This window comes from Prionailurus bengalensis, chromosome E2, assembly GCF_016509475.1.
Source record: "Prionailurus bengalensis isolate Pbe53 chromosome E2, Fcat_Pben_1.1_paternal_pri, whole genome shotgun sequence".
Lineage (NCBI taxonomy): Eukaryota > Metazoa > Chordata > Mammalia > Carnivora > Felidae > Prionailurus > Prionailurus bengalensis.
In genome coordinates this window covers 42,854,780-42,881,400 of record NC_057352.1, presented here as the reverse complement: position 1 = coordinate 42,881,400, position 26,621 = coordinate 42,854,780, and the positions used below count along the sequence as shown (strand labels likewise).

Below are 26,621 nucleotides of genomic sequence, written 5' to 3'. Positions count from 1 at the left end.
TTGCCTGACCGCCACCCACCTTCCGCCGCCGCAGCGGCCTCACGACCCTGTGGGAGCTGGCGGACCTTCGTGGGCCCAGCGACGCGCGGCGGGCGGCGCGGACCCTGCGGGGTGGGCGGCGCGAGGGGCGGCGCGAGGGCGGCGGAGAGTGGGCGGCCCGGCCAGGGTCCTCGCGGGTCCTCGGCGGGCCCGGGGGAGGGCCCTCTTTGTGGCTGCAGTTGGCAAGATGGCGCCGGTGGGGGTGGAGAAGAAGCTGCTGCTGGGCCCCAACGGGCCCGCCGTGGCGGCTGCCGGCGACCTGACCAGCGAGGAGGAAGAGGGCCAGAGCCTATGGTAAGACCGCGAGGCGGCCGGGCGGGGCCGGCGGGGCTGGGGAGTGTGCGGCCCAGTGGGGAGCTGTCCGGACTGGGCTGCACCGTCGGACAGACTGACGGGCCGTTGCGGGCCAGTCAGGTCCAGGCTAGCCCCTGGACTGACCGCTTTGCTGTTATCGCCACAGGTCCTCGATTCTGAGCGAGGTGTCCACTCGCGCTAGATCCAAGCTGCCGTCCGGCAAGAACATCCTGGTCTTCGGTGAGCGCCGGAGGTGGGGCGTTGCCCGGGGAGCTGGGGTGGGCGAGACGGGCGCCCCTCGCACAGGTCCCAGCCTTCCTTTCTCCTGCCCGCAGCCTGCCTCGCCCAAGAGGGCTTGGAGATCCTGGCTGGACAGCCGGAGAGTGGCCAAGTCCACCGTGCCTGAGGTTGGGATATCTCTTTTGGAGAGTCAGTGATGCTGGCGTGGAGTTGTCGGCACATTCCTTAGTCATTTGGCCGCAACATCAGCCTTACTTTAAATGTCACTGGTTCTGTGTGGTCATAGTCTCAAAGTTTACCAAATTGCAGGTGTGGAGAGGGGGATGAGTATATGAGAAGGTTAGGTGGAGGAGGTGGGGGAAAATGAGGTGACTTGGGAGTCAGGGGTATGGGGAGATGCCACCGGAACCGTTCCTCCATCTTCATGAGCAGGGCACAGTCGCAGAGACTCTGCAAAGGACAGGAGGTCCTGGGGTCCTCACTAGGGACTTGACTGCATTATTCCAGCCCTCACTGCTGGGTTCCCTGGGTCAGTTCCCTTATTGTGTCTGGTCTCAGTTTCTGTCCGTAAGTGAGGGAGTTTGATCAGGTTCATTCATCCAGAGAATCCATTTGTTGAGAGATTCCTATCGGCTGGGCACTGGAGAGCACAGGCATCCCTCACACATTGCACAAGAGAGACAGATATGTTGGTAATTACACTACACCATGCTGGCATGGGAAGATTATTGTAGGGCATCACATTGTTTGATGCTGTTTTGCAAGAGGGTACTTTAGGGGTCAGGTGTTTTGAAGGATAAGTGTTAACATGCAGGGGCACAGAGTGTTTGCAGTGACACAGAAGTGACAGGAAGGTGTGGGGGTTTGGAAGATGCCAGAAACTCCTTGTAGGTGACTGATGAGATAAGTTGGGTCAGATGGTGGAAGGCTGAAGAGTTGATAATACTTTTTCCTGGAGGCCCCTGATTCTCAAGGCCTTTTGTTTCACTTCCATCCCCTAATCCTCTTGGGAATCACTGTGAGGGTGGTTTTCCCAGTGGTTTTGTTTGTTTGTTTGTTATTTTATTTATTTATTTATTTATTTATTTTTAATTTTTTTTTTTAACGTTTATTTATTTTTGAGACAGAGAGAGACAGAGCATGAATGGGGGAGGGACAGAGAGAGAGGGAGACACAGAATCGGAAGCAGGCTCCAGGCTCTGAGCCATCAGCCCAGAGCCCGACGCAGGGCTCGAACTCACGGACCGCGAGATCGTGACCTGAGCTGAAGTCGGATGCTTAACCGACTGAGCCACCCAGGTGCCCCTGTTTGTTTGTTTTTTAATGTTTGTTTATTTTTGAGACAGAGAGAGACAGAGCATGAATGGGGGAGGGTCAGAGAGAGAGAGGGAGACACAATCTGAAGCAGGCTCCAGGCCCCGAGCTGTCAGCACAGGCCTGATGCGGGGCTCGAACCCACGGACCATGAGATCATGACTTGAGCCGAAGTCGGATGCTTAACCGACTGAGCCACCTGGGTGCCCCTCCCAGCATTTTTGAGGGGAGCTTATGGTCTTTAGGTGATGATCACTGCAGAAGGTAGTAGAGGACCTTTAGAGATCTTTAAGAAGTGAGGAACCAAGGTCAGCAGATCTGTGTTTTACAAAGGGAATTCTGGCAGCAGAGTTGCAGGTGGCTCAAAATGAGCAGGTATTGAAGTCAGGCTGAGAGTTGTTCACCAAAGCTCGGATGGGGATGTGGAGTCTCTGAATACAGTAGTGACATTGGGGATGGACAGGAGGTCTTTGATCTGTGGAATGCTTCTTAATTCTTATGTCTTGTAATTCCATATTATTAAATACCAGGGGTGCCTAGTAATGTTTCTGGGTGGTGGTTCTTCTTAATGTTTAAGGTTTCTCTTTTGAGGGTGCAGGTGGTTGTTGGTTGGAGGGGTATGAGGAGGCACTTGATAATTACTGAGATTGTGCTTAGGAGTTTTGCTTGGGTCTGTAATTATTTTCATCAGTTTCCTAGCCTTCAGGATGCTTATGAAAGAGAGGTACTAAAATCAAAAGTGAATAATAGCTTCTATTCTTCATGATTGTTAGGCAGGATCAGACTTTTTTTAGTTCAAAGTTCTGGACTGTAAGTTTAATTATATTTTGAAGATTTCTTGCTTTTCTTGTGGTAAAACTTTATTTTGTGTGAAACTAACCCCACCTTTTACTTTCACTTCTCCAAATAGATGTCTTATGAATTGGACATACAGACCTATGGACCTGCCTTATTCCTTCCCTTGTGAAATAAGGATGACTGCAGTAGAATGTCATTTTATATCTTGGAATTTGTCACCTTTGTCACCACTATCCCCCCTCCATTCTTACAGCAAAGCCTGTTTTGTTTATGATGAGTGCAAGTGAGACCTCAGCAGCAGGCTTTGTGTGAAACCTTCGTTGTCACTTCTGTGTCAAGATTCCCCATCCTTGCCTAGAATAAACAGCACACTTTGCCTTCTCTTGTACATCCTTCGTAGGTGAAGATGGTTCTGGTAAAACAACCCTTATGACTAAACTTCAAGGAGCGGAGCATGGCAAAAAAGGAAGAGGCCTAGAGTATCTCTACCTCAGCGTCCATGATGAGGACCGAGATGGTGAGTGATGTGTTGATCTGTGGTAAGGGGTAAATGCATATCTCAGACTCTGCTGTTGTGGCTCCTATTTTCTGTTTAGTATGTCTTTGTAGGACTTAACCCACTTTTTAAAAGTTTATGTATTTACGTAAGTAATCTCTACACCCAATGTGGGGCTTGAACTCATGACCGTGAGATCAAGAGTTGCATGTTTTTATAGGTGCCTGGATTGCTCATTCGGTTAAGTGTTTGACTTGGGGCTCAGGTCATGATATCACGGTTCACGGGCTTGGGCCTCGCATGGGGCTCTGTGCTGACACCTCAGAACCTAGAGCCTGCTTCGGATTCTGTGTCTCCCTCTATCTCTGCCACTCCCTCCCTCACACACTGTCTCTCTCTTTCAAAAAAAAAAAAAAATGAATAAACATTAAAAAAAAGAGAAAAAAAGTAGCATGCTTTTCTGACTAAGCCAGCCAGATGCCCCTTCCCTCTTTCCTTTTTATAGTATGTTAGTAAAAATGAGAAATGAGGCTGTTAGCTGTTGTTCTGGGTAGCCCCCAGTTAAAAGGAGATATTGAAGGTAAAGTTTCAGATGCACATATAGGTACTATGAAAGATGTTTTTAAAACCTTTGGACTTTTCTATGAGAGAAATATTTAGCAGATTGATTTGGACACATTGTTACTTTGCCGGTTCTAGTGGAGAATCTGAAATTGGTATGATTCAGAGAGTAACAGTTTAACAGATATTCACAGGAGAATTTTCTAGGTCTCTTTGTGACAATGTTAGAAATGCTCATTTCCCATGTTTCTTTCAGTGGAGGACAGAGGCTCAGGGGTGAGGATGTTCTCTCTTAATTCCTTATCTCTAGAATGTGGATAGTAATAGTTTCTACCTGCAGGGTAGTTGGGAATATTAACATTATATGAGAAGCATTCATAAGGATTAGATATTTCTTAAAATTCTTATAATTTTGAGTTGGATTGGAGTAATGGCTTTTGGTTACCACTGCTCAGTAACGCTTCCTTTATAAACTTTAAAGCTTTATGAATGGCTCTAAAATAAATAATCATTGGTGCCTAGTCTTTTCATATGTAGGAAGATTATCTGTGTAGCGTAAGGGTGAAATATCTGTTTTAGATTACTTTCTTTGTATTTGCCTTTATCCATTTAAACAGTAAGGATCACAGTGTAAGGGTGATTATATAAGGGACTAAATCCTACCACTTCTGGTTCCCCATTTCCTTTTTGCTAACATGAAGAAGTTGGACCCAAGTCCCTTCCAGCAGTATAATTCTTGGATCTCCAAGAGTCATTTCATAGAGGTCATGGATCAGGATCTCTTGTTAAAGCTTGGAGAGCTGCACTGTATTAATGTTAAGGTAATGGTCATTTTAGAACCCCAGAGACTTTATACCTGTTCTTCCTCTCCTGGCTTCCTTTGCTGCACCGAACGTTGCCTGAAAGATGTGAAAGAAAGGTAGGAGATGGGCCTGGTGCTGAGGGCTCTTCTTGTATAAGGAAGACAGAGGCTTTCAGGTGCCCAGCTGGGCCCACTGGCATCAGTGCGGGTAGGGGTGGGACAGAGGGGCCGTTGGGCTAGACTTAGAGGGAGGGCCTCATGTTGTCTGAGCCTTTTGCATCCAGTTTTTGTTGGGCAGCGTGGTTATTGTGGAAGCACCTGGGTTTTGGAGCCACCAGAACTGGTTCAGAGTCCTGCTCCCATAATTGCTAGTTGTGACTGACCTAAGCACTCCGCACCTCAGTTTCCTCATTTGTAGAACTGGGTAACCATACCTGTTTTGTAAGTTGACACAATGAGAGGTGGCACGTGTTAGGTGTAGCCAACTACTTGAGACACAGTGGTGGTAGCTCTAGTACCCTTTTGAAAGTATAAAATGTGGTATAGATACTCTGTGAATCTCTATAGCTGCTTTTATCAAGATGGCATAAGCATATATCATGCCAAAGCATCATATTAACCATATTTACTTGCCTCTGAGTTGAAGGACATGTTAGCATTTATTTCAGATTCCTTAAGGTTGCCTTAAAAATTTCCTGGTCTCTGCATTTTTAGGCCACCTACTTGCAGGTCTGTTTTTGTTTTTGCAGGTCTTTTTTTGATGGAAGAGTTGCCCTTACCAGTAGTTAATTATACTTCTTTCAGTAGGTTTTGGGTTTTTTTTGTTTTGTTTTGTTTTGTTTTTTTGTGATGTGACCGAGTTATAAATATACATTTTGCAGATAATCACACAGATAGAAAAAATTGTCTCTTGTCCCTGGTTTGTGGTAGGGCATGACATGTCGAAGGACCACTGCCTCCATGGTTGTGGACGTCTGTTTAACGTCACATGTGGTATGTGTGATCTCCATGCACGTGGGTGATAATGTGTAGTGGGCAGTGGGAAGAGAGGCTGAAGAAAGGAACGATGCTTGGTGAGGGAAGGCATCAAAATCAGTGGGCTTCAGGTACAGAGCAATATCTTTGAAGGCATTCACAGAACCCAAACCAAAACCACTGTCTAAAATGTATTAGAATTTTGAAAGTATAGCTAGACAGTAGATAGTAGATACCTTATTATGCTGTTGAAATAAAGTTGTGAATATTAAATTTTTTACAGCATATGTTTTAATTGATTACACAAAGGTAGTTAGCAGAAGATAGATTTTTAAGTATATTTTGGAATTTATTGGGGAAAAAGTTAGTGAAATGATATTTTTGATTGTAGGAGTTTTCCCTCAGTGCACTTTTGTAAGAAAAATATTTCTCAAAAATGGTATCTAAAAACTTTTAAAAATAGATTATCATTTTGGAGAAGTACCTTCTATGGTTTGATCATCCAGTTATGATTTTGGAAGCACATGTTTCATGAAATGTCAGCAGTTGCACATTTGTGTGTATGTTTAGCTTTTAATTGTGGAAAACAAAAGAAGGTACAACATAGATTAGAATCATAAACCCCAACGTATGTGTTATTTGCCTTAAACAGTTATCAGTTCGTTACCAATTTTATTTCAACTATACTCTCACCTGCTTCTCCTTTCACTTCACACTGGATTATGTTGAAGCAAATTTCAGACATTATGTCATTTCATCTGCATATATTTCCATCTGTATGTCTAAAAGATAATAATTTTTTTAAAGTTTATTTTGAGAGAGAGTGTATGCACACAAGCGGCGGAGGGAGGGAGGGAGGGAGGGAGAGAGAGGAAGAGAGAGAGAATCCCAAGCAGGCTCTGCACTGTCAGCATGGAGCCCGACACAGGGCTTGAACTCACAAACCATGAAATAATGACCTGAGCCAAAATCAGGAGTCAAGTGCTTAACAGACTGAGCCACCCAGGTGCCAGGTATCCCATAAGGATTTTTTTTTTAATTTAATTTTTAATTTTTTTTAGAGAGAGAGGAAGAGTATAAGCTGGGAAGAGGGGCAGAGGGAGAGAGAATATCATAAGCAGGCTCCATGCTCAGCACGGAGCCTGACACAGGGCTTGATCCCATGACTCTGGGATCATGACCTGAGCTCATATCGAGAGTCACACGTTCAACCGACTGAACCACTCAGGAACCCTTAAAAGATAAGGATTTTTAAAAACATAACCATATTCTTATACCAAGAATAACTTAATTCCTCAATATCACCAGGCATCCAGTAACTCATACCTCAGTGTGTATAAGTAATGATTTTATCTTGGCATTTAAACACAAAGGTCCTGTCTCTTTGGTACCCTTTGTAGTATGTGAACGCACTGTTTAGTATGCCTGACAAGAAGACCTTATTTAACCACAGGCTGCTTGGCACAGCTTGGCTGCCTCATACATTGCTGATATCTGAGGAGAATGGGTCATGTAGACGGTAGTGCAGTTGACCAGTGAACATTTTAGCTTTTGTATGTATCTTGATTCTTATTAAAAGCTAAAAATGGGGGCGCCTGGGTGGCGCAGTCGGTTAAGCGTCCGACTTCAGCCAGGTCACGATCTCGCGGTCCGTGAGTTCGAGCCCTGCGTCAGGCTCTGGGCTGATGGCTCAGAGCCTGGAGCCTGTTTCCGATTCTGTGTCTCCCTCTCTCTCTGCCCCTCCCCCGTTCATGCTCTGTCTCTCTCTGTCCCAAAAATAAATAAAAACACTGGGAAAAAAAAAAAATTTAAAAAAAAAAAAAAAAGCTAAAAATGTCCTTCACTCTTTATTCTACTATACATTGCTGGAATCTGTTTACATGTGGATATAATATATCATGACGATTTAGAAATCTTTAAGTTTAAATGGTTCATCAGATACCTTGACCAAAGGTTACTGCCCACTGAGCACTTGACCTCTTTTCTGATTAGGCTTTCTTGTTGCGTTTTGTATGGTATTCTGTGGTTGTCACTTTTAAGTTCCTCTTGATGTGGCTTTTTTTCAGCTGTGCTGATGGTCATTGTGAGGTCGTAACTTCGCTTTACTTCTTTTTTTAGATCATACACGCTGCAACGTGTGGATTCTGGATGGAGACCTGTATCATAAAGGTCTGCTGAAGTTTGCAGTTTCTGCCCAGTCCTTGCCGGAGACCCTGGTCATTTTTGTTGCAGACATGTCTAGGCCTTGGACTGTGATGGAATCTCTTCAGAAATGGGCTAGTGTTTTACGTGAGCACATTGATAAAATGAAAATTCCACCAGAAGAAATGAGGGAGCTGGAACGGAAGTGTAAGTAAAATAGGATTTTCTCAATTGGAAAATTGACTAGTCTCTTGAGATGGTTCAAGCCACCTTCCTTTTCACAGTGTCAAGAGGTTACAAAGCTTCCTTTACAGAATATTTGGTTTTGTTTGTACCGTTTATTTCAGAGTTTCTCTTGTAAATTCAGTAGTCAAAAAGTACTTAAAGCAGTCTTACTCTCAAGCATCACAGTTGCAGAAAGTAAATGAAACCATATTCCTTTTTATCTCCGTTGGTTCTTTTTTAAAATAAAGATTCTTTGGGGCTTCTGGGTGGCTCGGTCGGTTAAGCGTCCGACTTTGGCTCAGGTCATGATCTTGTGTTTGTGGGTTTGAGCTCTGTGTCAGGTTCAGTGCTGACAGCTCAGAACCTGGAGCCTGCTTCAGATTCTATGTCTCCCTTTCTCTTTGCCTTTCCCCTGCTCACACTCGATCTGTCTCTCTCTCTCAAAAATAAATAAACATTAAAAAAAAATTAAAGATTATTCTCTCATCCCTCAAAGTTTGATCAGTCTGTGGGTCTTTTTGCTTTTCTGTTACTCTGGCTGCTGAGTTAGCATCAGTGGATGTGGAGACTTCGATCAGCATGCAGCTTGAGTCCATTGCTCTGGGATTCCACTGAGGTCCTAGGGACTCTCTTGTTGACAGGTTTAAAGGAAGCCCTTTAAAGGAGACAAATCTTTCAGCTTCTACCTTAGTTCATTTTGCCATCAAGCAAGTATGATTTTAGTTAGAAATAGGAAAGTCATTTTTTTTGTCATTAAAATGAAAGGCTGTTTTAATATTAAGGACACCCAAGTCCTTTTGACAACAAAGAACTTTCAAATTAAAGGAAGTTTGTTTGTTTTGTTTTTCCTTAATGTGATTCAGAAGCTTATTTTTCCTTTCCCTTGCTTCTGCACTTACATCAGCTTCTGTCCCCTTGCCAGGGAAATGGGAGGGGCAGGGGCTGGAGCCATGGCAATGTTCAGCAGCAGCAATCTTGGCCAGGGCAGGCTTGGCTCAGCCTGGCTTTTTTCCACAGGATGACATCACTCTCTTCAGTGAATTAATGAGGGCTTCTAGGGCATGGCACACGGGATCTTCACACTTACTGGCAAAAGGGTTCAGAAATTTTGATGTGCTTTTTAAATCAGATCTCTTGCTGTGTGTCTTCCTGTGATAAATTCCTCTTGCTCCTGTCCCACATTAGCTAAAACGGGGAATTTAAATTCTATGGTGTGCCGTGTGCATGTGTGCTACAGTGGTTGTTATGCAGCTTCAGCTGCTGACCTTTCTAGATAATGCCTCTTTTTCCCCTGGAATAGAGACCCTAAAGACAACTTCTTAGAATAGTTCTGAGGCTGAAGAGCTGTTTGTCTTTCACTGCATATTTAGCATCTTGCCCAGATTAATGGGTTAATGCCCTGGAGATTTCAGTCTCTGAATCTGTTTTCTTAGTGTTATAAACTTATAAAGATTTTTTTTTTTAACCTTGTAAAGATTTTTAAAACAAACAAAAAAGCAAGGTTGAGCCACGGATATTGTCCTTTCCCAGATAGGAAAAGTGTCTGCCTTATACCAGGTCTGTTCTATGCACTGGAGATGCACCTAGCAGATAAGATGCCTGCCTCTGGGGATCTTTCGTTCCCATAAACTATTGAATTCATTTTTTGCTTCGTCATTGCTGTCTGTGTCACTTAGGATTAGACTCAGCTGCTTGTGACACAAAACCAAAATAACAGTGGTTGAAACAAGACTGAAGTTTATTTCTCTCTCCTGTAAATGAAATCTGGAGATAAGGCAGTTCAAGCCTAGAAGGCAGCTCTGGGAAGTCAGGTCAAGGATCCTGGCTCCTTTCTGCTTATTGCTTTGTCATCTCTAGGGTGTGGTTCTCTTCCTCTTGACAACTAGAACTGTCACCGCCTTCACTTCCGTGTTCTAGGCAGCAGGATGGAGGAAGAAGAAAGAAGGGTTGAAGGGTACATGCCTATTGTCTTTCTAAGGAGGTTGGGAAGTGTAGTTTGTATGGCCATGTGTTCTAGGTATCCGGATTTGGTTTGGTTATAAGGAAGAAGAGGAGAAAGGACATAGGAGAGCAACTAGCAATTGCTGTAACCTCGTCCATGCCTCATGACTCTCGTTAACCTTCTGAAGGCCTCTCTTGTTTTCACCACCCTTCCTCTGAAATGTTTGGAATGATAGTCACGCCTTTGTGTTGCATGTTGAAGGAATGCCTTTGTTAGTGCTGGTTTTAGGTTACATTTTAATAAAGCAGTTGGCCGCCATTTTGCTTATCAGACTCCCTCTTTGCAGATTAATTGGACTCTAGGTATTGTATTGAATGAGTGAAGGGCTGTCACTCAACCTAGTTTCCAATCAATACCAGTCTCCAGTCTGCTGGGTTTGGAAAGCTGCTCCATGGGGGTGGGGGGGGTGGGTCACTTTTTCAGGATTTGGTTCCCCAGTGGTCCTAAATCTGTGGCAGCTGTTGACTGGCAGTGAGGGGAAGGCAGAGCAACCCCAGAGCCTCCAGAAGGTGGCGCTTGTGTAGGTTAGTCTTGTCTTCCCTGCTTTATGTCTGGGCTTCCCTTACTTATCAAATAGAGAAAAAAGATTAGGTGCTGTCTGTGTGATTTTTCAGGACTGTGGAACCAGTGGGTGATCAGTGAGGTAGGAAGAAGAAGAAGATGAGAGAGAGATAGCAGCAGGTAGGGTAGAGCACTCTGATCCCCTTTTGCTACCAACTATTACGTGATGCTAAAGGGGGAGCCCCCAGGTGGGCTGTTGGCTCCTGCTGTGAAATACTGGCCATCTCACCATTGGAGAGAAATTAATACTGTGGTAAGTGTGCACCCTAAGGGAAATGCACATTTTATTATCTGAATTGCACACTGCTCACTATGTTCTTATTATCCTTCCTTTCACCAACCTCTATCTATGTCATGAATACTTATTCTGTCTCCCAACTTATTTTCTGAAATGCTGAGTTATTAAAAACACATGTGTATTTCCTATGGCTACTGGATAGCCACAGTTAAGTTATTCCTTTAGAGAGTGACCCGTCCAACCCAGGGCTTCCCACCTATTTTCATGTCATGGCATATGTAGAATACAGCAGTTTGTGCAGCACACTGGGTAATGGAGTTCTATGGAACAGACCTCTGGGGCTGCCCGCCTCTGCTTCCTGCCACAGCCACTTAGCTCACCTGTAACACCCCAGGCTCTGCCGTGCTCACTGTCGTGCAAGCCCTGGTTGAGTGCCTCATGTGATATTGGGCAGTGATAGGTATGACCCAAACTTAAACCATTGTATTTTTCAATGAGTTGAAGATTTGTTAAAATACGTTGAAGGAGGGGCGCCTGGGTGGCGCAGTCGGTTAAGCGTCCGACTTCAGCCAGGTCACGATCTCGCGGTCCGGGAGTTCGAGCCCCGCGTCGGGCTCTGGGCTGATGGCTCGGAGCCTGGAGCCTGTTTCTGATTCTGTGTCTCCCTGTCTCTCTGCCCCTCCCCCGTTCATGCTCTGTCTCTCTCTGTCCCAAAAATAAATAAACTTTGAAAAAAAAAAAATTAAAAAAAAAAAAAATACGTTGAAGGAGATTCATGTGAGAACCTTTGATTTCTTCAAGATCCTTCAATAACCACACTAATTAATCAGAAAACCCTTCTCTGTCTCTGTTTTTTTCTAAAATGCAGTAGAGATCTCTAGTGTTTATATTGACGATGAAATTATATGAATGAGCTTAATTAAAGAGAAGCTGTAGAAATGAAATGTTAATTATGTCTGCACTTTAGGTCTTAGTTGAGATGGTTTTCAACTTGCCCAATATTTTAGGAAAGACATTGTACTCTTTAGATTAATTCTAGGAGCTCATGTAATGATAACGTAAAATCTCTATCGGTTAAAACTCATTGTTTTAAAATGTTTGAAACTTGTTCTGTGGATGAAGAGAAGTATGTGCACCTTTCCCTAGGTTCTCTTTAATCCAGTTATTTGCATTTTCTTAATGAGCATGTTGTGGATGAGACCAAAAGGCATTTTGATCCTTTCGTCCTGTTGTGTGTAGAAGGTAGAGCTGCCTGTTTGCTGCTCTAGCTCATAGCAGTTTTAATTTGTGGGCTGTTCTCTGGCCTGACATGTGAGCCTTGAAGTACCCACGAAAAGGTATGGGTCCGTGGGCTTTGGTTCACTTGGCTTAACCAGGCCCATGAACCACTCTCAGCTTCAGGGCCCTCCTATGGGATTGCACTATTGATACGCTAGTGACTGTGTGTGCTAAGAAGTGGACATTTTACTCCTGACCCCTTCTTGTGTTAGGAACAGGTCCGCCAACACTGCACAGTGATTCAGGATCTCCTAAAGATGAGACTGGGTCCACAAGAGTCAGGATGATGAGGAGACGTGGATGGTGCTGGCCAAGCCCAGCCTTGCTCCTTAGTACAGACATAGCTATGTGAAAACAGCATGTTCTTGTGGAATTCAGATGGTTTTACTCTTCTGATTTTTTGAAAATGTTAGATATATAAGAAATGTGGCTTTTTTCATAGAAACTATTAAATAATAGAAACTACTAAAACCTTAGATGTTTTTAAAACCTATTTAAGGGACGCCTGGGAAGCCCCTGTATGTTGGAAGAGCGTACAGTTCTTGACCTCGGGGTTGTGAGTTCAAGCCCCCATGTTGGGTGTAGAGATTACTTGAAAATAAAATCTTTTTTTAAAAAATTAAATCTTGGGGTGCTGGGTGGCTCAGTCGGTTGAACGTCCGACTTCGGCACAGGTCATGATCTCGTGGTTGACGAGTTCGAGCCCCACGTCGGGCTCTGTGCTGACAGCTCGGAGCCTGGAGCCTCCTTCAGATTCTGTGTCTCCCTCTCTCTCTGCCCCTCCCCTGCTCATGCTCTGTCTCTCTCTGTCTCAAAAATAAAAAATAAAAAAAAAATTTTTTTTTTTTAAAAAGTAGAAGAATAAAAAAATAAATAAAACCTGTTTAAGAGTTGGATATAATTAAACATGTCCAGGGGAATATCTTTGCTGCTCTGAAGTTATAATGCTCAGACAATATGTTAGAATTGGCATTTTGTATCACCACCTCCAAATCCCTAATATTACAGTAAGGCAGAGTGGGGAAGTTTGTCAGAACTCTATTTTTTGTGCTTATTACTACCTTTTTCAGTTTTCTAAAACTGGCGTGTGTATTTTTATTTGTGTGATTTTCTTTTACTTTTTCACCTGTAGTTGTGAAAGATTTTCAAGACTATATTGAGCCTGAAGAAGGTTGTCAAGGTTCCCCGCAGAGAAGAGGACCTCTGACCTCAGGTCCTGACGAAGAAAATGTTGCCCTGCCTCTTGGTGACAATATGCTGACTCATAACCTGGGAATCCCAGTGTTGGTGGTGTGCACAAAGGTATGCGCCAGGAATTACAAATCTGGCTGGGTTTGGCCAGTGAACAATTACCATCTAAAAGAAACTTAGAGGCTCTTGTTGGGTGTCTTCCCATGGGAGAGTTGGACTAATTCAGGATTCATAAGGTACATTGAATATGTCAGGCTAGAAAATATTGTCATTTAATGTTGCTGCTGGAAACATGACATTACTCTGTTCATAGTTTATCTCTCCATGAAGTACTGTCTATTGAGTGATTCAAACTCAGAACTAAAAGCAGTTTTTTTAAGGCTCCGTAAACCAGTTGGTCTAGCCTAAACTGATGGCTAAAAAATAGAAGAGCAGAATTCTTTTGGGGTTTTGGTCATTTAAAGTCTGTTGGATTTGAGATGGTTTTCAGGAAGAACATAACACTGGAAAAAGAGGGAAGGGAACTCACTTTCTTCTGCCCTGTAGGATGATGATGTAGGAATGAAAATTAAGTTGAGTCGTAGAGAAATAATTGTTTCCCTTAGAAAAGAAAAAACTAGCTTTAAAACCATTTTGGGTTTATGGGGCGCCTGGCTTGCTCAGTCAGAAGAGCATGCAACTCTTAATCTCAGGGTCATGAGTTTGAGCCCCGTGTTGGGTGTAGAGATTATTTAAAAATAAATAAACTTAAAAAATTTTTTTTTTGGATTTTAAAAGTACTTTATTCCCAACCACACAGTGTGCCATTCACATTATATTCTGTGAGATGAGAGTTCTTTGGAGGGTGCAGTGCACAGCTACGTCCCATGGCCTGCTTCCTGCTGTGACCGTGTTTGATTCTTAGAACAACTGTGAGGTGATCAGACTGTTACGTCCCCACTTTGCAGCTCTGGAAACTGTGGCCCAGGATGAAAGAGAAATCTCCAGTTGCTTTTCACTCTTTCACTTTTCACTCTTTTCACTCACTTTCACTTTTGTCTAATTAATGTTTAGACCCTTGGCTGTGGCTTTCTTCTTTGGAACTATGATAGTTTATTTCTGTAGAAGACACCATTCCCATCCTCAGCAGGCAGAGAAGCAAAGAGGTGACTCCTTTCTCTTTCTGTCTTCCCTGCAGTGTGATGCAGTGAGTGTCCTGGAGAAGGAGCATGATTACAGGGACGAGCACTTTGACTTCATCCAGTCACACCTACGGAGGTTCTGCCTCCAGTGTATCCTTGGAGCGCTGTGTCAGGGCACAGGAGCACAGGCTCCCTTCTGTGCTAATTCAGGCTTCCCTCTAGATTGGTATCTTCAAAAAGATAAAGAACTTCCTGAATCTAGAACGGTCTTCTGCCGGGGAAAAATTGTATACATCTTTTTATTAGTTTTGTATTTTACTGTATTGGAATTTGAGACTTACTGATTTGTGTCTGCCTTTCATTTATTTTTATTTTTAATGCTGTACATTTGATAGGCTTTCATATTAAGAAGAAAGCTGATATGGAGTCTTACTAACAAAACTACTTTCATCATATCTTGGAAATCTTTTTAAACTTTGCTTTTTTTGCAAAAAGGTTAATTACCCAACACGATATTGTTATAGATGCCACAAAGAGTTTCCCATATGTTTATGTTGTGTGGTGTCCATGAGAGATACTGCGTCAGCAGTCTTTTGAGTTATACTTCTGTAAAAATACAGTAGCAAGTGGTGCTACATCCCCATACCACTTCCTCTGGGCCTTTTATCTTGTCCAGCTCAGTGGAGGGTGCTGATACATGTAGGTACCCATCTCTTACAGAAGAGGTGCTTAATAATAAACTGGATCACGTGTGAACATCTGTGTCTAGGAAAGAATCTGCACCCTGGATATGCTGAGGGTGTTTTCCTGGGCTAATCTCAGAGCCATTAACTTGACTGCTTATGAACCAACCTGACGGGTCAAAAGACAACAGTCTGCATGTTAAAAAATGAACCACATGGCCTGCCACCATTGACATCCTTTATGCTTTTGACATAGTTCATCTGTCATTATTACCGTTTTAGTTTTAAAAGTTTTAACACTTTCTTTTGATCATGCATTGATCAAAAACTAATTAGCCTGTGAGTAGTACTTTGAGGATTATGGTTGGCTATGTTTGCTTTTGTCTCTTGCAGTGAATTGGTTTTCCTTAAGCAGATTGATTAGATGGAGCAGCCTTGATTTACACATCAGTGAAGGAGGAGAAAAACCTCGACTTGTTGTATAAGTACATTGTTCATAAAACGTATGGCTTCCACTTTATCACACCTGCCTTAGTTGTGGAAAAGGATGCAGTTTTTATGTGAGTTCCTTATAGGTGATTTCAAATGCTTCTTTTCATAGTACATTTGCTCTTTTCTTTTTATCCTTCCATGTAAGGTGCCTTCTGTCTCTTTCGTACACCGCCAGCTTTCTGCTGCCTTGGGGCAAAGTGCTTGGCCTGGACCTCACAGGGGATAGATATACCCAGATCCTTTCTAGACTGTTTGCCATTCTGCTTCAGTCTAAGGGAAGTAGGTGGAGTGAGGTCATGGGTGCTGCCTTTCATCATTGAGAGCAAGGTACCAAAACTTAAGCCAGACTTTTTTGCCACTTATTGTCAACTCCGGTAGAATACTGGCTGGAGGAAGGAGTTGAAGTATAGGGAATTGGGCTTTGGGGACCCTGATGCCTTCTGTTGAAGCATGTGATCTCTCTGCCCATTGGCAGAGATGATTGCAGGCACCCTTGTTGGTGTACCCGTCAGCATGGGCTTTGACTATACTGAATGTGTGTTGTATTTTTGGTACTTTGGAGCCACGGGGGCTGCTGTCCTGGGCAGAGACTTAGATACCTGTCTGTTCCAGTTTGTGTTTTTCTGTCACTGGAAAATGATGAGTGTTTTGGATGTATGAATGAATGATGAAGCTGTGTGGCCTCTGAGAGGACTTGTGCTAGTAGATCAGTGTTTGTAGGCTTCGATATCCTCTTGACTTCAGAATTACAGTTCATTCAGCAATTGCTGAGTACTTCCTAGGTGTCTGGGTTCTATGCTAAGGACACAGAAGTGAACAAGATATGGTCCCTGCACACAGCACTGGAGGGAAGGGGTGGAGCAGTAATGGAGTGGTAGTGGAGGCAGTGCGGCAGGGAGGGCAGAGGGGGTGATGCTGGAAGGCTGAGTGTGTGTGTGCTAGGCAGGCTAGAAGGAATGGAGGGGTAGGAGGAACAGCCTCTCAGAAGGCTGAAGATGTGATAACCAAGAGCTCTTGGCACTGAATAGGTTGCTTCCTGAACATTTAGGGAGAGCCTCATTTGGGCTCCTCACAGATGGCAGAGCTAGAGCCTTGGGTGGCTTTTAGAGGATTGTTGTCCAGAGCAATCACACAGGCATCAAAGACACAAGCTCAGTGAATGATACGTGAGTGCCCAAATTACTTGTGATCCTGAGGAACAGGAAGCCCCAGGAAGACAGGTTGAGGATCAGGGCTGGTCTGGAGAGGAGAAGCATCTCACACCTTCCGAAGGCTGCTTGGGTTGTGGCTGTATCTTGATCATACCCCGTCCCTTTGAATCTTTGATCCTTTGGTAGTTTGCCTGTTTGGGAACTGGTGAAGTCAGCAAAACCATTTGGGTGGAGCACCCTGGGTAAGAGCGCCCTCTTGGTTGTGGAGCAGTGAAGTAGGACTTAGGTGGAGAAAGGGAGACCTGTGAGAATCTGGTGGCAACAGTAGGCTACCGTGGCTTAACTTAATGGAACGTGGATGCCATCCTGCTTAGTGATCTCAAGCAGGGCAGCACCCATGTAGGAGCCTCAAGGGCTCCTTGTGTCCCTCTGGTTTGCAGCCCAGGAGAGTGCAGATCCTACTGCCCTGCTTTGTTCCACGGTACATCTTCCCACACCAGTAAAATTAATGAACTAGTCCACAAGAAAACTGTTTTCAGAAGACTTCTGAGTTCTTCTACACCAAAGCCCAAGAGAAACGGTCTCATCCGGAGCTGTGTCTGTGCTGCTATGTCCTCCGCTCTGTGGGAACAAGGCCCCATTATGTCCTTGCTCTTCTGGGTGGAGTTGTGTGAAAACTCTGAACACTTCCGGTGGGTCAGCATGTGGAGTCAGTAAGATCTGACTCTGGCTTCTAGGTTTTGGGCCCCATGAGCTCAGTACAGGACAGAACCTGCCATGTCAATCTGATTGGTTATGCCGGCAGTAAATTTTGGCTTTCCTGCCACAAGCTACAAGCCAGCCCCAGCAGCTACAGGCCAGATTTTGTGGGAATGGGTCTCACCTAGGAGTCCTCGCTAGATTTTGTGGGAATGGGTCTCACCTAGGAGTCCTCGCTAACCCGGAATGTTACCTAACGTGCTATAAGGCAGTCCCAGGAAAAGCAAATCAATCCCTGTCTCTTTGCTTTTAGACCTGCAGGCTGGGACAACGAAAAGAAAATAGCTATTTTACATGAAAATTTCACAACTGTGAAGCCAGAAGATGCATATGAAGATTTTATTGTGAAACCACCTGTGAGAAAGGTACCCAGATCAGTCACTTTGAGTTGTAGGCGTTTTTCTGTGTTTTTTGTTTTTTGGTTTTTTGTTTTTTTTTTTTTATGGGAAAAGAAACATTTAAAGAGATATGTCTTACACATTGAACCATTTTGGGGGGAAGAAGAATGTAATCCAAGAGCCTCTTAAAAAAAGTTTAGGGGAAGCCTGGTGTGAATGTAAATGGCTCCAGGTGGTGGGATGTGAGTGCTGGAGGGCCCACAAGGCCACAAGGAGTTGGGTTGAAGTTTCCTACTAAGTCTTGACAATGCCACCGCTACCTCGGGATTACTGTTAGGAGATCCCTGTGCTCCCCTGATCTTCAGGCCCTGATCTGAGAGGGGTTGTTGAGAACCTGCCACTTAAAAATGTCAGTTGGCCACATGGCATGGCTGGTCTTGGAATAGAGTTGGTGCCAGGCTAAAAAAACATAATTGTGCTGTTGCCGCAGGGACTCTCCCTGGACCCGTGTTGAGACCTGAGCCCAAGATTCTTCTTTCAGTGAGAATTTTGACAGTAGTTCGGGTGTTCTTGGCCTGTGACCACAAATGAGTATGTCACTTCACTTCACAGCTGGTCCATGACAAAGAGTTGGCAGCCGAGGATGAGCAGGTGTTCCTAATGAAGCAACAGGTAAGAAAAACCAGTGAGGCCAGAGCAGAGGCCTTCTCTTGCATGAAATGCCAGTCCCCTGGGATGAGGTGGAGGGCATCACAAAGAGCTTGCAGCGTTAAAGGGATTGCCACCAGGTCTCCTTGTTCCCTCCCATTTCTGGCATTGGTACAGAGTAGGAGTTAGACCAGCTGCCTCAGGTGATCCCCTGCCTGCTTGCAGATTCTCAACAATGATAGGCTTGGTATCATTTTAAGTACCCTTTCATTCTGGAAATTAGGTTTTTTGGCATAATACTTCCTGTGTTGACAGTTTACCAAGTGCCCTGACTTCACTTCCATTATTTCACATAGCCCCACACAGCCCTGTGCATGAAGGCAGGTGAGCTGATGTACCTATTTTGTAGGTGAAGAGAGTAACTTCCACAAGCTGACAGTTCAGAATGCAAACCCAGTCTCTCCTTCCTGTTTTACTAGGACTATTGTTAGACATGCCACTTAGACCTGTCATAGGTCTTCCTGATGGTCCAGGCAGCTCTGCGGAGGGTGTCGATGGGTTTTTTTTTTTTTTTGCCAGCTGGTCCTCCTTTCTGTGCTCTCCTTGCTTCCAAAACTGGTTACTTGAATTATTTTTTTCACCATGTAGCAAATTTCTGAATTTAAACATTTTGCATGTATAATATAAAACGTGACTTGGTTGTTATTAATGGCGCCCTCTAGTGGAGTACTGGGAAGTGTTTCTCCAGACTTTCCGTCCACTCTGCAGGCCTCTATTAATGGCCAGTGTGTCCCTCTCTTTGCAGTCACTCCTTGCCAAGCAGCCAGCCACGCCCACGAGAGCTTCTGTGAGTACCTTAAACTAAATGGGGTCAAGGCTCAGTGTTGTAGGTGTCTTCACACTTTATGCCATTATTTGTAAGAGCTTACATTTGTGTGGGTTTTTGTATTTTCAAAGGGAATTTGGTTTCCCTAAAAGCCCAGGGCAAGGAACATAGTAGGAAACTCAGGAAAGGAATACAGCTCTGGGAAATAGAGTGAGCAGGTTTCATTATCTTGATGTTTCTCTGAGGAGAAACTAAGGTCTAGAAAGAGACCGAGCTGGGGGCAAACTCCCAGTCCTACCTCCCTTCTCCTTACGCTGTGAAAAATATCCTGCAGAGCATGTCTTCGTTTTGGGGATGTGTATTTCCTGTTATTTTTATGTCTGTATGTAACTTGGGCTGGTTTTGGACTTAGGAATCCCCTGCGAGAGGACCCTCTGGCTCTCCAAGAACTCAGGGCCGGGGAGGGCCAGCGAGTGTGCCTAGTGCTTCCCCGGGCACATCAGTAAAGAAGCCGGACCCAAACATCAAAAGTATGTATCCTGCCTCTGTGGAGAGTGTTTAGTCTTGGGCCTGAGCTCTGAAGGGGCTATGTGGCTGGGTTTGGAACGTGGAGGCCCGTGGCAACTGGGCTGTTCTCTTCCCCAAGAAGGGGCTGCTTTCCACTTTCCTTCGCTCAAAGGGAAGGGGCTCGTGGTTGGCAGACACTAAGGCTGGTTCCTTTGTTGGAATCAATGGCCCTTACACTTGGTTCTGTATCAGGCCATGCAGGTTCTTTCAAAGAGGAATACAACATAATCACTTAATAATGTGTATTTTGAGGGGTGTCTGGGTGACTCAGTCTGTTGAATGTCTAACTCTTGATTTTGGCTCAGGTCATAATCTCACAGTTCATGGGATCAAGCTCCACACTGTCAGTATGGGATTCTCTCTCTTTCTCTTCCCCTGACACTTGCATGCTGGCTCGCTCTCTCAAACTAAATAAACATTAAAAATAAATAAGGGGGCGTCTGAGTAGCTCAGTCAATTGAACGTCTGACTTCGGCTCAGGTCATGCATGATCTTGCAGTTTCAGAGCTCGAGACCCACATTGGGCTCTCTGCTGTCAGCACGGAACCCGCTTCTGATCCTCTGTTCCCCTGTCTCCCTGCCCCTCCTCCACTCACTGTGTGTCTCTCTTAAATAAACTTTTAAAATAAATAAGGGCGCTTGGGTGGCTCAGTTGGTTAAGCATCTGACTTTGAGTCAGGTCGTGATCTCACCGTTTGGGAGTTTGAGCCCCGCTTCAGGTGAGCATGAGCCCCCACTTTGGGTGAGCCCCACTTCTCTCTCTCTCTCTCTCTCTCTCTCAAAACAAGATAAAAATAAATCTTTTTTTTTTTTTAATGTTTATTATTGAGAGAGAGAGAGACAGAGCATGAGCATGGGAGGGGCAGAGACAGGAGAAGACACAGAATCCGAAGCAGGCTCCAGGCTCTGAGCTGTCAGCACAGAGCCTGACGCGGGGCTCAAACTCACAGACTGCAAGATTATGACCTGAGCTGAAGTTGGATGCTTAACTGACTGAGCCACCCAGGTGCCCCAAAATAAAAATAAGTCTTAAGTAAATAAGTAGTAAATTTTAAAAAAATGTGTGATTTGAGGGGCGCCTGGCTGGCTGGCTCAGCTGGTTGAGCATGTTGAGCATGCAACTCTTTTTTTTTTTAATGTTTATTTATTTTTGAGAGAGCGCACGAGTAAGGGAGGGACAGAGAGAGAGATTGACACAGAATCCGAAGCCAGCTCCAGGCTCTGAACTGTCAGCACAGAGCCTGATGGAGGGCTTAAACCCACAAACCATGAGATCGTGACCTGAGCCAAAGTCGGATGCTTAATTGACTGAGCCACCCAGGTGCCCCTAGGGCATGCGACTCTTGATCTTGGGGTTGTGAGTTCAAACCCCATATTGGGTGTGGTGAGTACTTTTAAAAATAAGTAAAATAAAATACAGTGTATAGTTTGAGTCCTTGATTTTGTTTCTCATTTTTAAATGATTATCATATATGAACTATGGCATTTTCTTCCCCCTTCACTTCTCTTTTCAAGCTCAGTTACTTAGAAGTTTAAGTAGCCCTTATCCTAGTGACTTAGTAATATCTAAATGTGTTGGTTACAATAAAACTCGCAAAACAAAATTTTATTTAATTCTTATGTGTACAGTAGCTATCTCCAACTCAGAATGAGACCTTTTCACATCAGCCTTGGAATGTTAAGGGCTTATAAAACTTTGGGAAACACTGCCTCATGGATAGGGAGATGATGTGGAGCATGAGTTCTATTATGTCCCCAGATAGGTGGGAAATCTAAACAGATTTACACTTACCATGTTAATAGGGAAGTAGCCTTGGCAGTGGCAATAATGAATGTGCTCAGTGTCCTGGGAAGATGATAGCCACAGATGGATAATTCCAAGCTGAAAACTAGTTTTGTGGTGGTGGTAATTGAGTCATCCTGGTGGTGTAAGGCTTTTTTTCTTAATGTTTCCTTAGATAATGCAGCAAGTGAAGGTGTGTTGGCCAGCTTCTTCAATAGTCTGCTGAGTAAAAAGACAGGTTCTCCTGGAAGTCCTGGTGCTGGTGGTGTGCAGAGTGCAGCCAAGAAGTCAGGTACTAAAGGGCCCTTGGAAACCTATGATCCTTGTGGTTGAGCAGTGCTGGAGGTGGGAGAGTGGACAGGAGTGTATGCCTTTACCTGATGTGCACGTCCTCCGTGTTCCCAACAGCCAAGCAAGTAAGCACATCTCCACCTTGTACTGAGCAGTACACTTTACAGCATGCAGGTTTCTTTGGCACATTTAAAGGTGGGATTTGTATACATTGGGTTCTCAGGAATTGACTATTGGGTGAGTTGAGTTATATCCTAAACTGAATATGTGACCCTGGTATTGGAACTGTTTGTTGGAGGTCATGGTCTAGGGTGTGGCACTGATATTTTATTTATTATATTTAATTTTCTGTTATGTTTTATAAGGATATTTGTTCACTGTCCCCAGTCTTGCCATGAGCTGAGCCTGTCTCACTGGAGGGTCATCAATTCCTGCTCCATGAAGCTTCCCCCTTGTCACAGGCACACTCTCTGTGGCAACCCACACTCCTTTCGTGTGGGCCAGTAGAGCAAGTGTATGTCTTGAGGCCTCTGAAACAAAAGAGCCGAGTTCCTTGGGAATTACCCATTTTGCTGGGAAGCTCCAGGCTTTTTTTCTTTTCTTTTCTTTTCTTTTTTTTAAACGTTTATTTATTTCTGAGAGACAGAGTGTGAGCAGGGGAGGGACAGAGAGAGAAGGAGACACAGAATCCGAAGCAGGCTCCAGGCTCTAGGCTCTGAGCTGTCAGCACATAGCCCGGCGTGGGGCTTAAACTCAGGGACCATGAGATCATGACCTGAACCGAAGTCAGACACTAACTGGCTGAGCGCCCCACGCGCCCCACTAGGCTATTTTAAAATGGGTTTGTTTTTAACTTTCCATTGACTATACTATACAGTGTTTTCCCTAATTGGTGTTTTCAGATCAAAGGAGGCCCTCAGGAGATCACTCCATCCTCAGGTCAGCCGGTCCTTCAGGGGCTCCTGAGTTCTTAGAGACTCCACCTGGTCTGGTGGCCTAGGCTGTGGGCTGGTATTTCTTTTTTTTTTTTTTTTTTTTTTAACGTTTATTTATTTTTGGGACAGAGAGAGACAGAGCATGAACGGGGGAGGGGCAGAGAGAGAGGGAGACACAGAATCCGAAGCAGGCTCCAGGCTCTGAGCCATCAGCCCAGAGCCCGACGCGGGGCTCGAACTCCCGGACCGCGAGATCGTGACCTGAGCTGAAGTCGGACGCTTAACCGACTGAGCCACCCAGGCACCCCAGTGGGCTGGTATTTCTGATAGGAGAGAAGGGTCATTTCCAGGTCCCAGCTAGCATTTGAAAACAAAAAAATATGAGCACTGACTTTGTGCAGGATTGAAACGTCTGACCTTAGTCTTATATTCTTATTGAAGCATGGTGTTTCCAGGGTACTCATATGAGTTAAAGTATTGTAATTAAAAACAAAACCTAAACACCTGTTCTGTCTGAGGCACAGAAAGTAGTTTGCCATATGCCAGAAACTCACACACCACCTCTAACAAGGAGGTGATGACAGTGCATGGGGTCAGGGGTGGGTGGTGAGAGTGTTTTCAGAAAGGCCCTTATATTTGGCACAAAGGCTTGCCCAGGCAGGGGGCAGTTATGTAGTCAGAGGAACACGGACCTGTCATGTTTGGAAGGAAGGGTTGAATTAGGGTATCTCCTCGTCATCACTGCAATGAAAAAAAGGCTTGCTTTCATTCTTACTGAGGTTATTATCACCACAAGTGATTACAGAAATCTGTATCATTTTAAATGTTCCTTTTGAAAAATTCTTTTCTGTTTCCCATCACTGCTGCTTTTTCTTTCTTTCTTTCTTTTTTTTTTTTAAGGACAAAAGACTGTGTTGACAAATGTTCAGGAAGAACTGGATAGAATGACTCGAAAACCAGACTCCATGGTAACAAACTCTTCAACAGAAAATGAAGCCTGATCCTCCTTAAAAAGTGCATATGTAAAATGACCAAATAACTATGTATATTGATCTGCTAAGACAAGGATTTTTCTGATATGGCACATGCTATCAGTTTTTTGGGGCAGGGGAGATGAACTTAAAAAATACTTCATTGGCTTGTCCAAATATGAAATGCACATTTAGGAAGGTTACGTGTCAGACCCCTTTGTTAAGGATAACCCTTGGACTCTCAGGCATGTGGCTCTCTTGTGAGAAGCAAGCGCAGCAGGGCCTTTTGTGAAAGGGAGGGTAGATCGAGAGAAAGATGGCCCGCTTTCTTTCAGGGTGGAGCATATGAGACCAGGAAATCAATGATCAGAGGGCGGTTAGTCTGACCAGTTGCGTGTTAGCAAATTCACTTGTTCTTGGGAAGCAGATTAAGTAGCAGCAAGTCCAGGAAAGAGGACGACGGAAAGGAGGAATTCGAGAAGTGACGGTGGGGAAGCTGAACGTTGGAGGAGATGAGGAAGGAGGAGACGAGTGGTGTTAGTAAATGCCGTGTGTTCGGTAGAAAGTCGAATAATCATTTTTAAGATTTAAAAGTATTTCCAAACTAAATACTGAGAAAATGGGAATAAGATTTGTTCTGAATGCATCTCTAACTTAAGAAAGATGTGTAAAGTGTGGGGGTGCCTGAGTCAGGTGGAGCTGACATGGGTGGGGAAGATGGCAGCTGCCTGAGACTCACATGTGTGGCCCAGGCCATGTCCTCAGGACGAGCTGGGCTCCACGCATGTGCGTCGGGGGGACATTCACTGTGGAGTGTGTTTAAAGTCAGCAGTTAACAAAATTAGTTTAACTTTGCATTGTGTTTTCTAAATAGCTCCTGCTTTGTTTTTTAAATTAAAAAAACAAAATTTTATACTACCACAGGCTGGCCTACTAACAGAGAATGGGTGACCAACCTCTCATTTTACCATAATGCAGTGTGCTACAGAAAGTTTGAGGGAGGTTTGTAATGTAATTGCACTCTGATGAATTGGCTTGCACCAATCCCTGCCTTATGGTCTGTGGATACCTTCACAGAGTTCCATTGATGCAAAAGGGTCTTGTCCTAGCTCTCTGGTCTGATCAGTGCTATCAGATGGACAAATAAGTGTGAATGTTTTATATTGCAAATGGAAATGATACATTTCTCTTACTTGTGTTTTTCATAAAATGTAGCATTTTTTTCTTATGGAAACGAGTTTCCGTGTCTCCGTGTAGAGCAAATTCATGCACATCATCATGTCATACCACCATTCTAGAAATGACTTCTGTGGATTTGAAATGGCACTTTTAATTTTATATGCGACACAACATTTGAATGCAAACACTACCATTGATTTAATATATAAAACATTTGTTGTCAAACCAAGGGAAAAAAACCACAGTTCACTTATGTGGAGTTTACTTTTTTTATATGAATGTTTGTTGTACTGTGTCTGAAAATAACTTCCCTAACGTCATTACTTTTACATACCAGATTTGATTGACCACTAACGTAGTACTGGGCATAACTTAATATCCTGTGTTGTATATACAAAGACTCTAATAAGACTGTCTTGAATTGCTTTTTTTTGTAAAGGTCTGAACACTGTTAAGGAGAAAGCTGAGTATTTAGTTGCCTTTCTGACAAACATAAAAACATGTTTTTTGTGCCAGTTTTATTGTTAAAAATACACTTTTCCACCCCTTTTTAAATTCAGTTATTTGTTTAATGTATTGTGGCTTCCAATCACCAGATTGTCCACGTAATGACAGTAAACTGACTGTATAAGGATAGTTGTGGTGTAGTGACCAGTAGATGCCCAACAGCTGTGGCCACACTGATGGGGGGGTCACTTAGTCCCTCTCTCTACAGCAGCTCGGGTGGGGGTAGGGGCAAAATAATTGACCTCAGAAACAAGACAGAATTATTCGAAAGGCACATGCCTGTGGGGGATACAGTGTGATTTCAAATTTTAATGCAAAATTTTACTTTCTACAAAGTTTTTTTTTTTTGTCATTTAAACTAGTAAGCACTTTTGTGTCAATATAAGATGTACTAAAACTGATGAAGTGCTAAGACACCTGTCTTGTGAGGGAAGATTTCTTGGGGATCACTTTGAGTTTCTTGTAACGAGTGGCTGCTCCTAGTAGCGGAAGACGCTGGTGCGCGTAATATGTCATGTGCTCAGTGGTTGCCAAAGTCTACCAACTTTGGGGAGCTGCAGGGTTCTTTTTGGGGGGGTGGGAGGAGGGGAGATATTTTTTGTTATTTTGGGGTTTTCAAGCAGTGGAACCAAAGGCCAAACAATAAACAGCCTTTACTTTTTAAAGTAAAATTCATTTTATTTGCAGAATACACTTGTATGGTAGACTATTAAAGACAATTTTCTGACTATTTATATATATTATAGTGGTTACATCTGCTGTTTATCTTTAAAATGGAAAAATCAAAGAAATAAGCCCAACCTTGAAGATGTGGCCATGAATTGGTCTTTCCTAAAAATGCAACGGGTATGCTGCTAGAATTATTTAATTTTGTTTGCACTTTTGTTTTTGATTGGCATTTTAAAAATCACTATTTAAACTGATGATGTCGTATTTTATGAGTTTAACAAAGTTGCAAGTGACTGCTCTGTACATCATGACCTTAACAATGTTGATGCTGTAAGTGAAAGTTCACTGTCGTCTCTATACTGAGTTTATTGGTGTTTTTAACTTAAAATTTGGACTGCAGATTATTCCCCCACCAGCCTTAGTCCAGGGGTGTGGCTCTAACCGGATACAGTTATGCAGTCATGTGGAACCTTGCTTTCTAGTGCTGGAAAAGAAGATGTCTCTAATTACTGGCTTCAATAAACACGAATCCAGACTGCTTACAA

At 43.8% G+C, this 26,621-nt stretch overlaps 1 protein-coding gene across 1 annotated transcript; it reads left to right on the top strand.

Annotated features, from left to right (window-relative positions):
* Window positions 1–26,621, top strand: DYNC1LI2 (dynein cytoplasmic 1 light intermediate chain 2). Its single transcript, XM_043599411.1, has 13 exons — window positions 1–333; window positions 500–573; window positions 3,086–3,202; window positions 7,638–7,868; window positions 13,098–13,267; window positions 14,334–14,427; window positions 15,385–15,520; window positions 17,616–17,727; window positions 18,313–18,372; window positions 19,154–19,195; window positions 19,587–19,704; window positions 21,700–21,816; window positions 23,651–26,621. The coding sequence occupies exons 1-13, from the start codon at window positions 227–229 to the stop codon at window positions 23,749–23,751; spliced, it is 1,479 nt and encodes a 492-aa protein (XP_043455346.1). The 5' UTR covers window positions 1–226; the 3' UTR covers window positions 23,752–26,621.

What these genes read in the sequence shown, in the direction of transcription:
- DYNC1LI2 (XM_043599411.1), top strand. Translation starts at nt 227, where the DNA reads ATGGCGCCGGTGGGGGTGGAGAAGAAGCTGCTGCTGGGCCCCAACGGG. An exon ending in TGTTGGTGGTGTGCACAAAG is followed by an intron (nt 13,268 to 14,333) that starts GTATGCGCCAGG and finishes TCTTCCCTGCAG; the next exon opens with TGTGATGCAGTGAGTGTCCT. An exon ending in GCCGGACCCAAACATCAAAA is followed by an intron (nt 19,705 to 21,699) that starts GTATGTATCCTG and finishes ATGTTTCCTTAG; the next exon opens with ATAATGCAGCAAGTGAAGGT.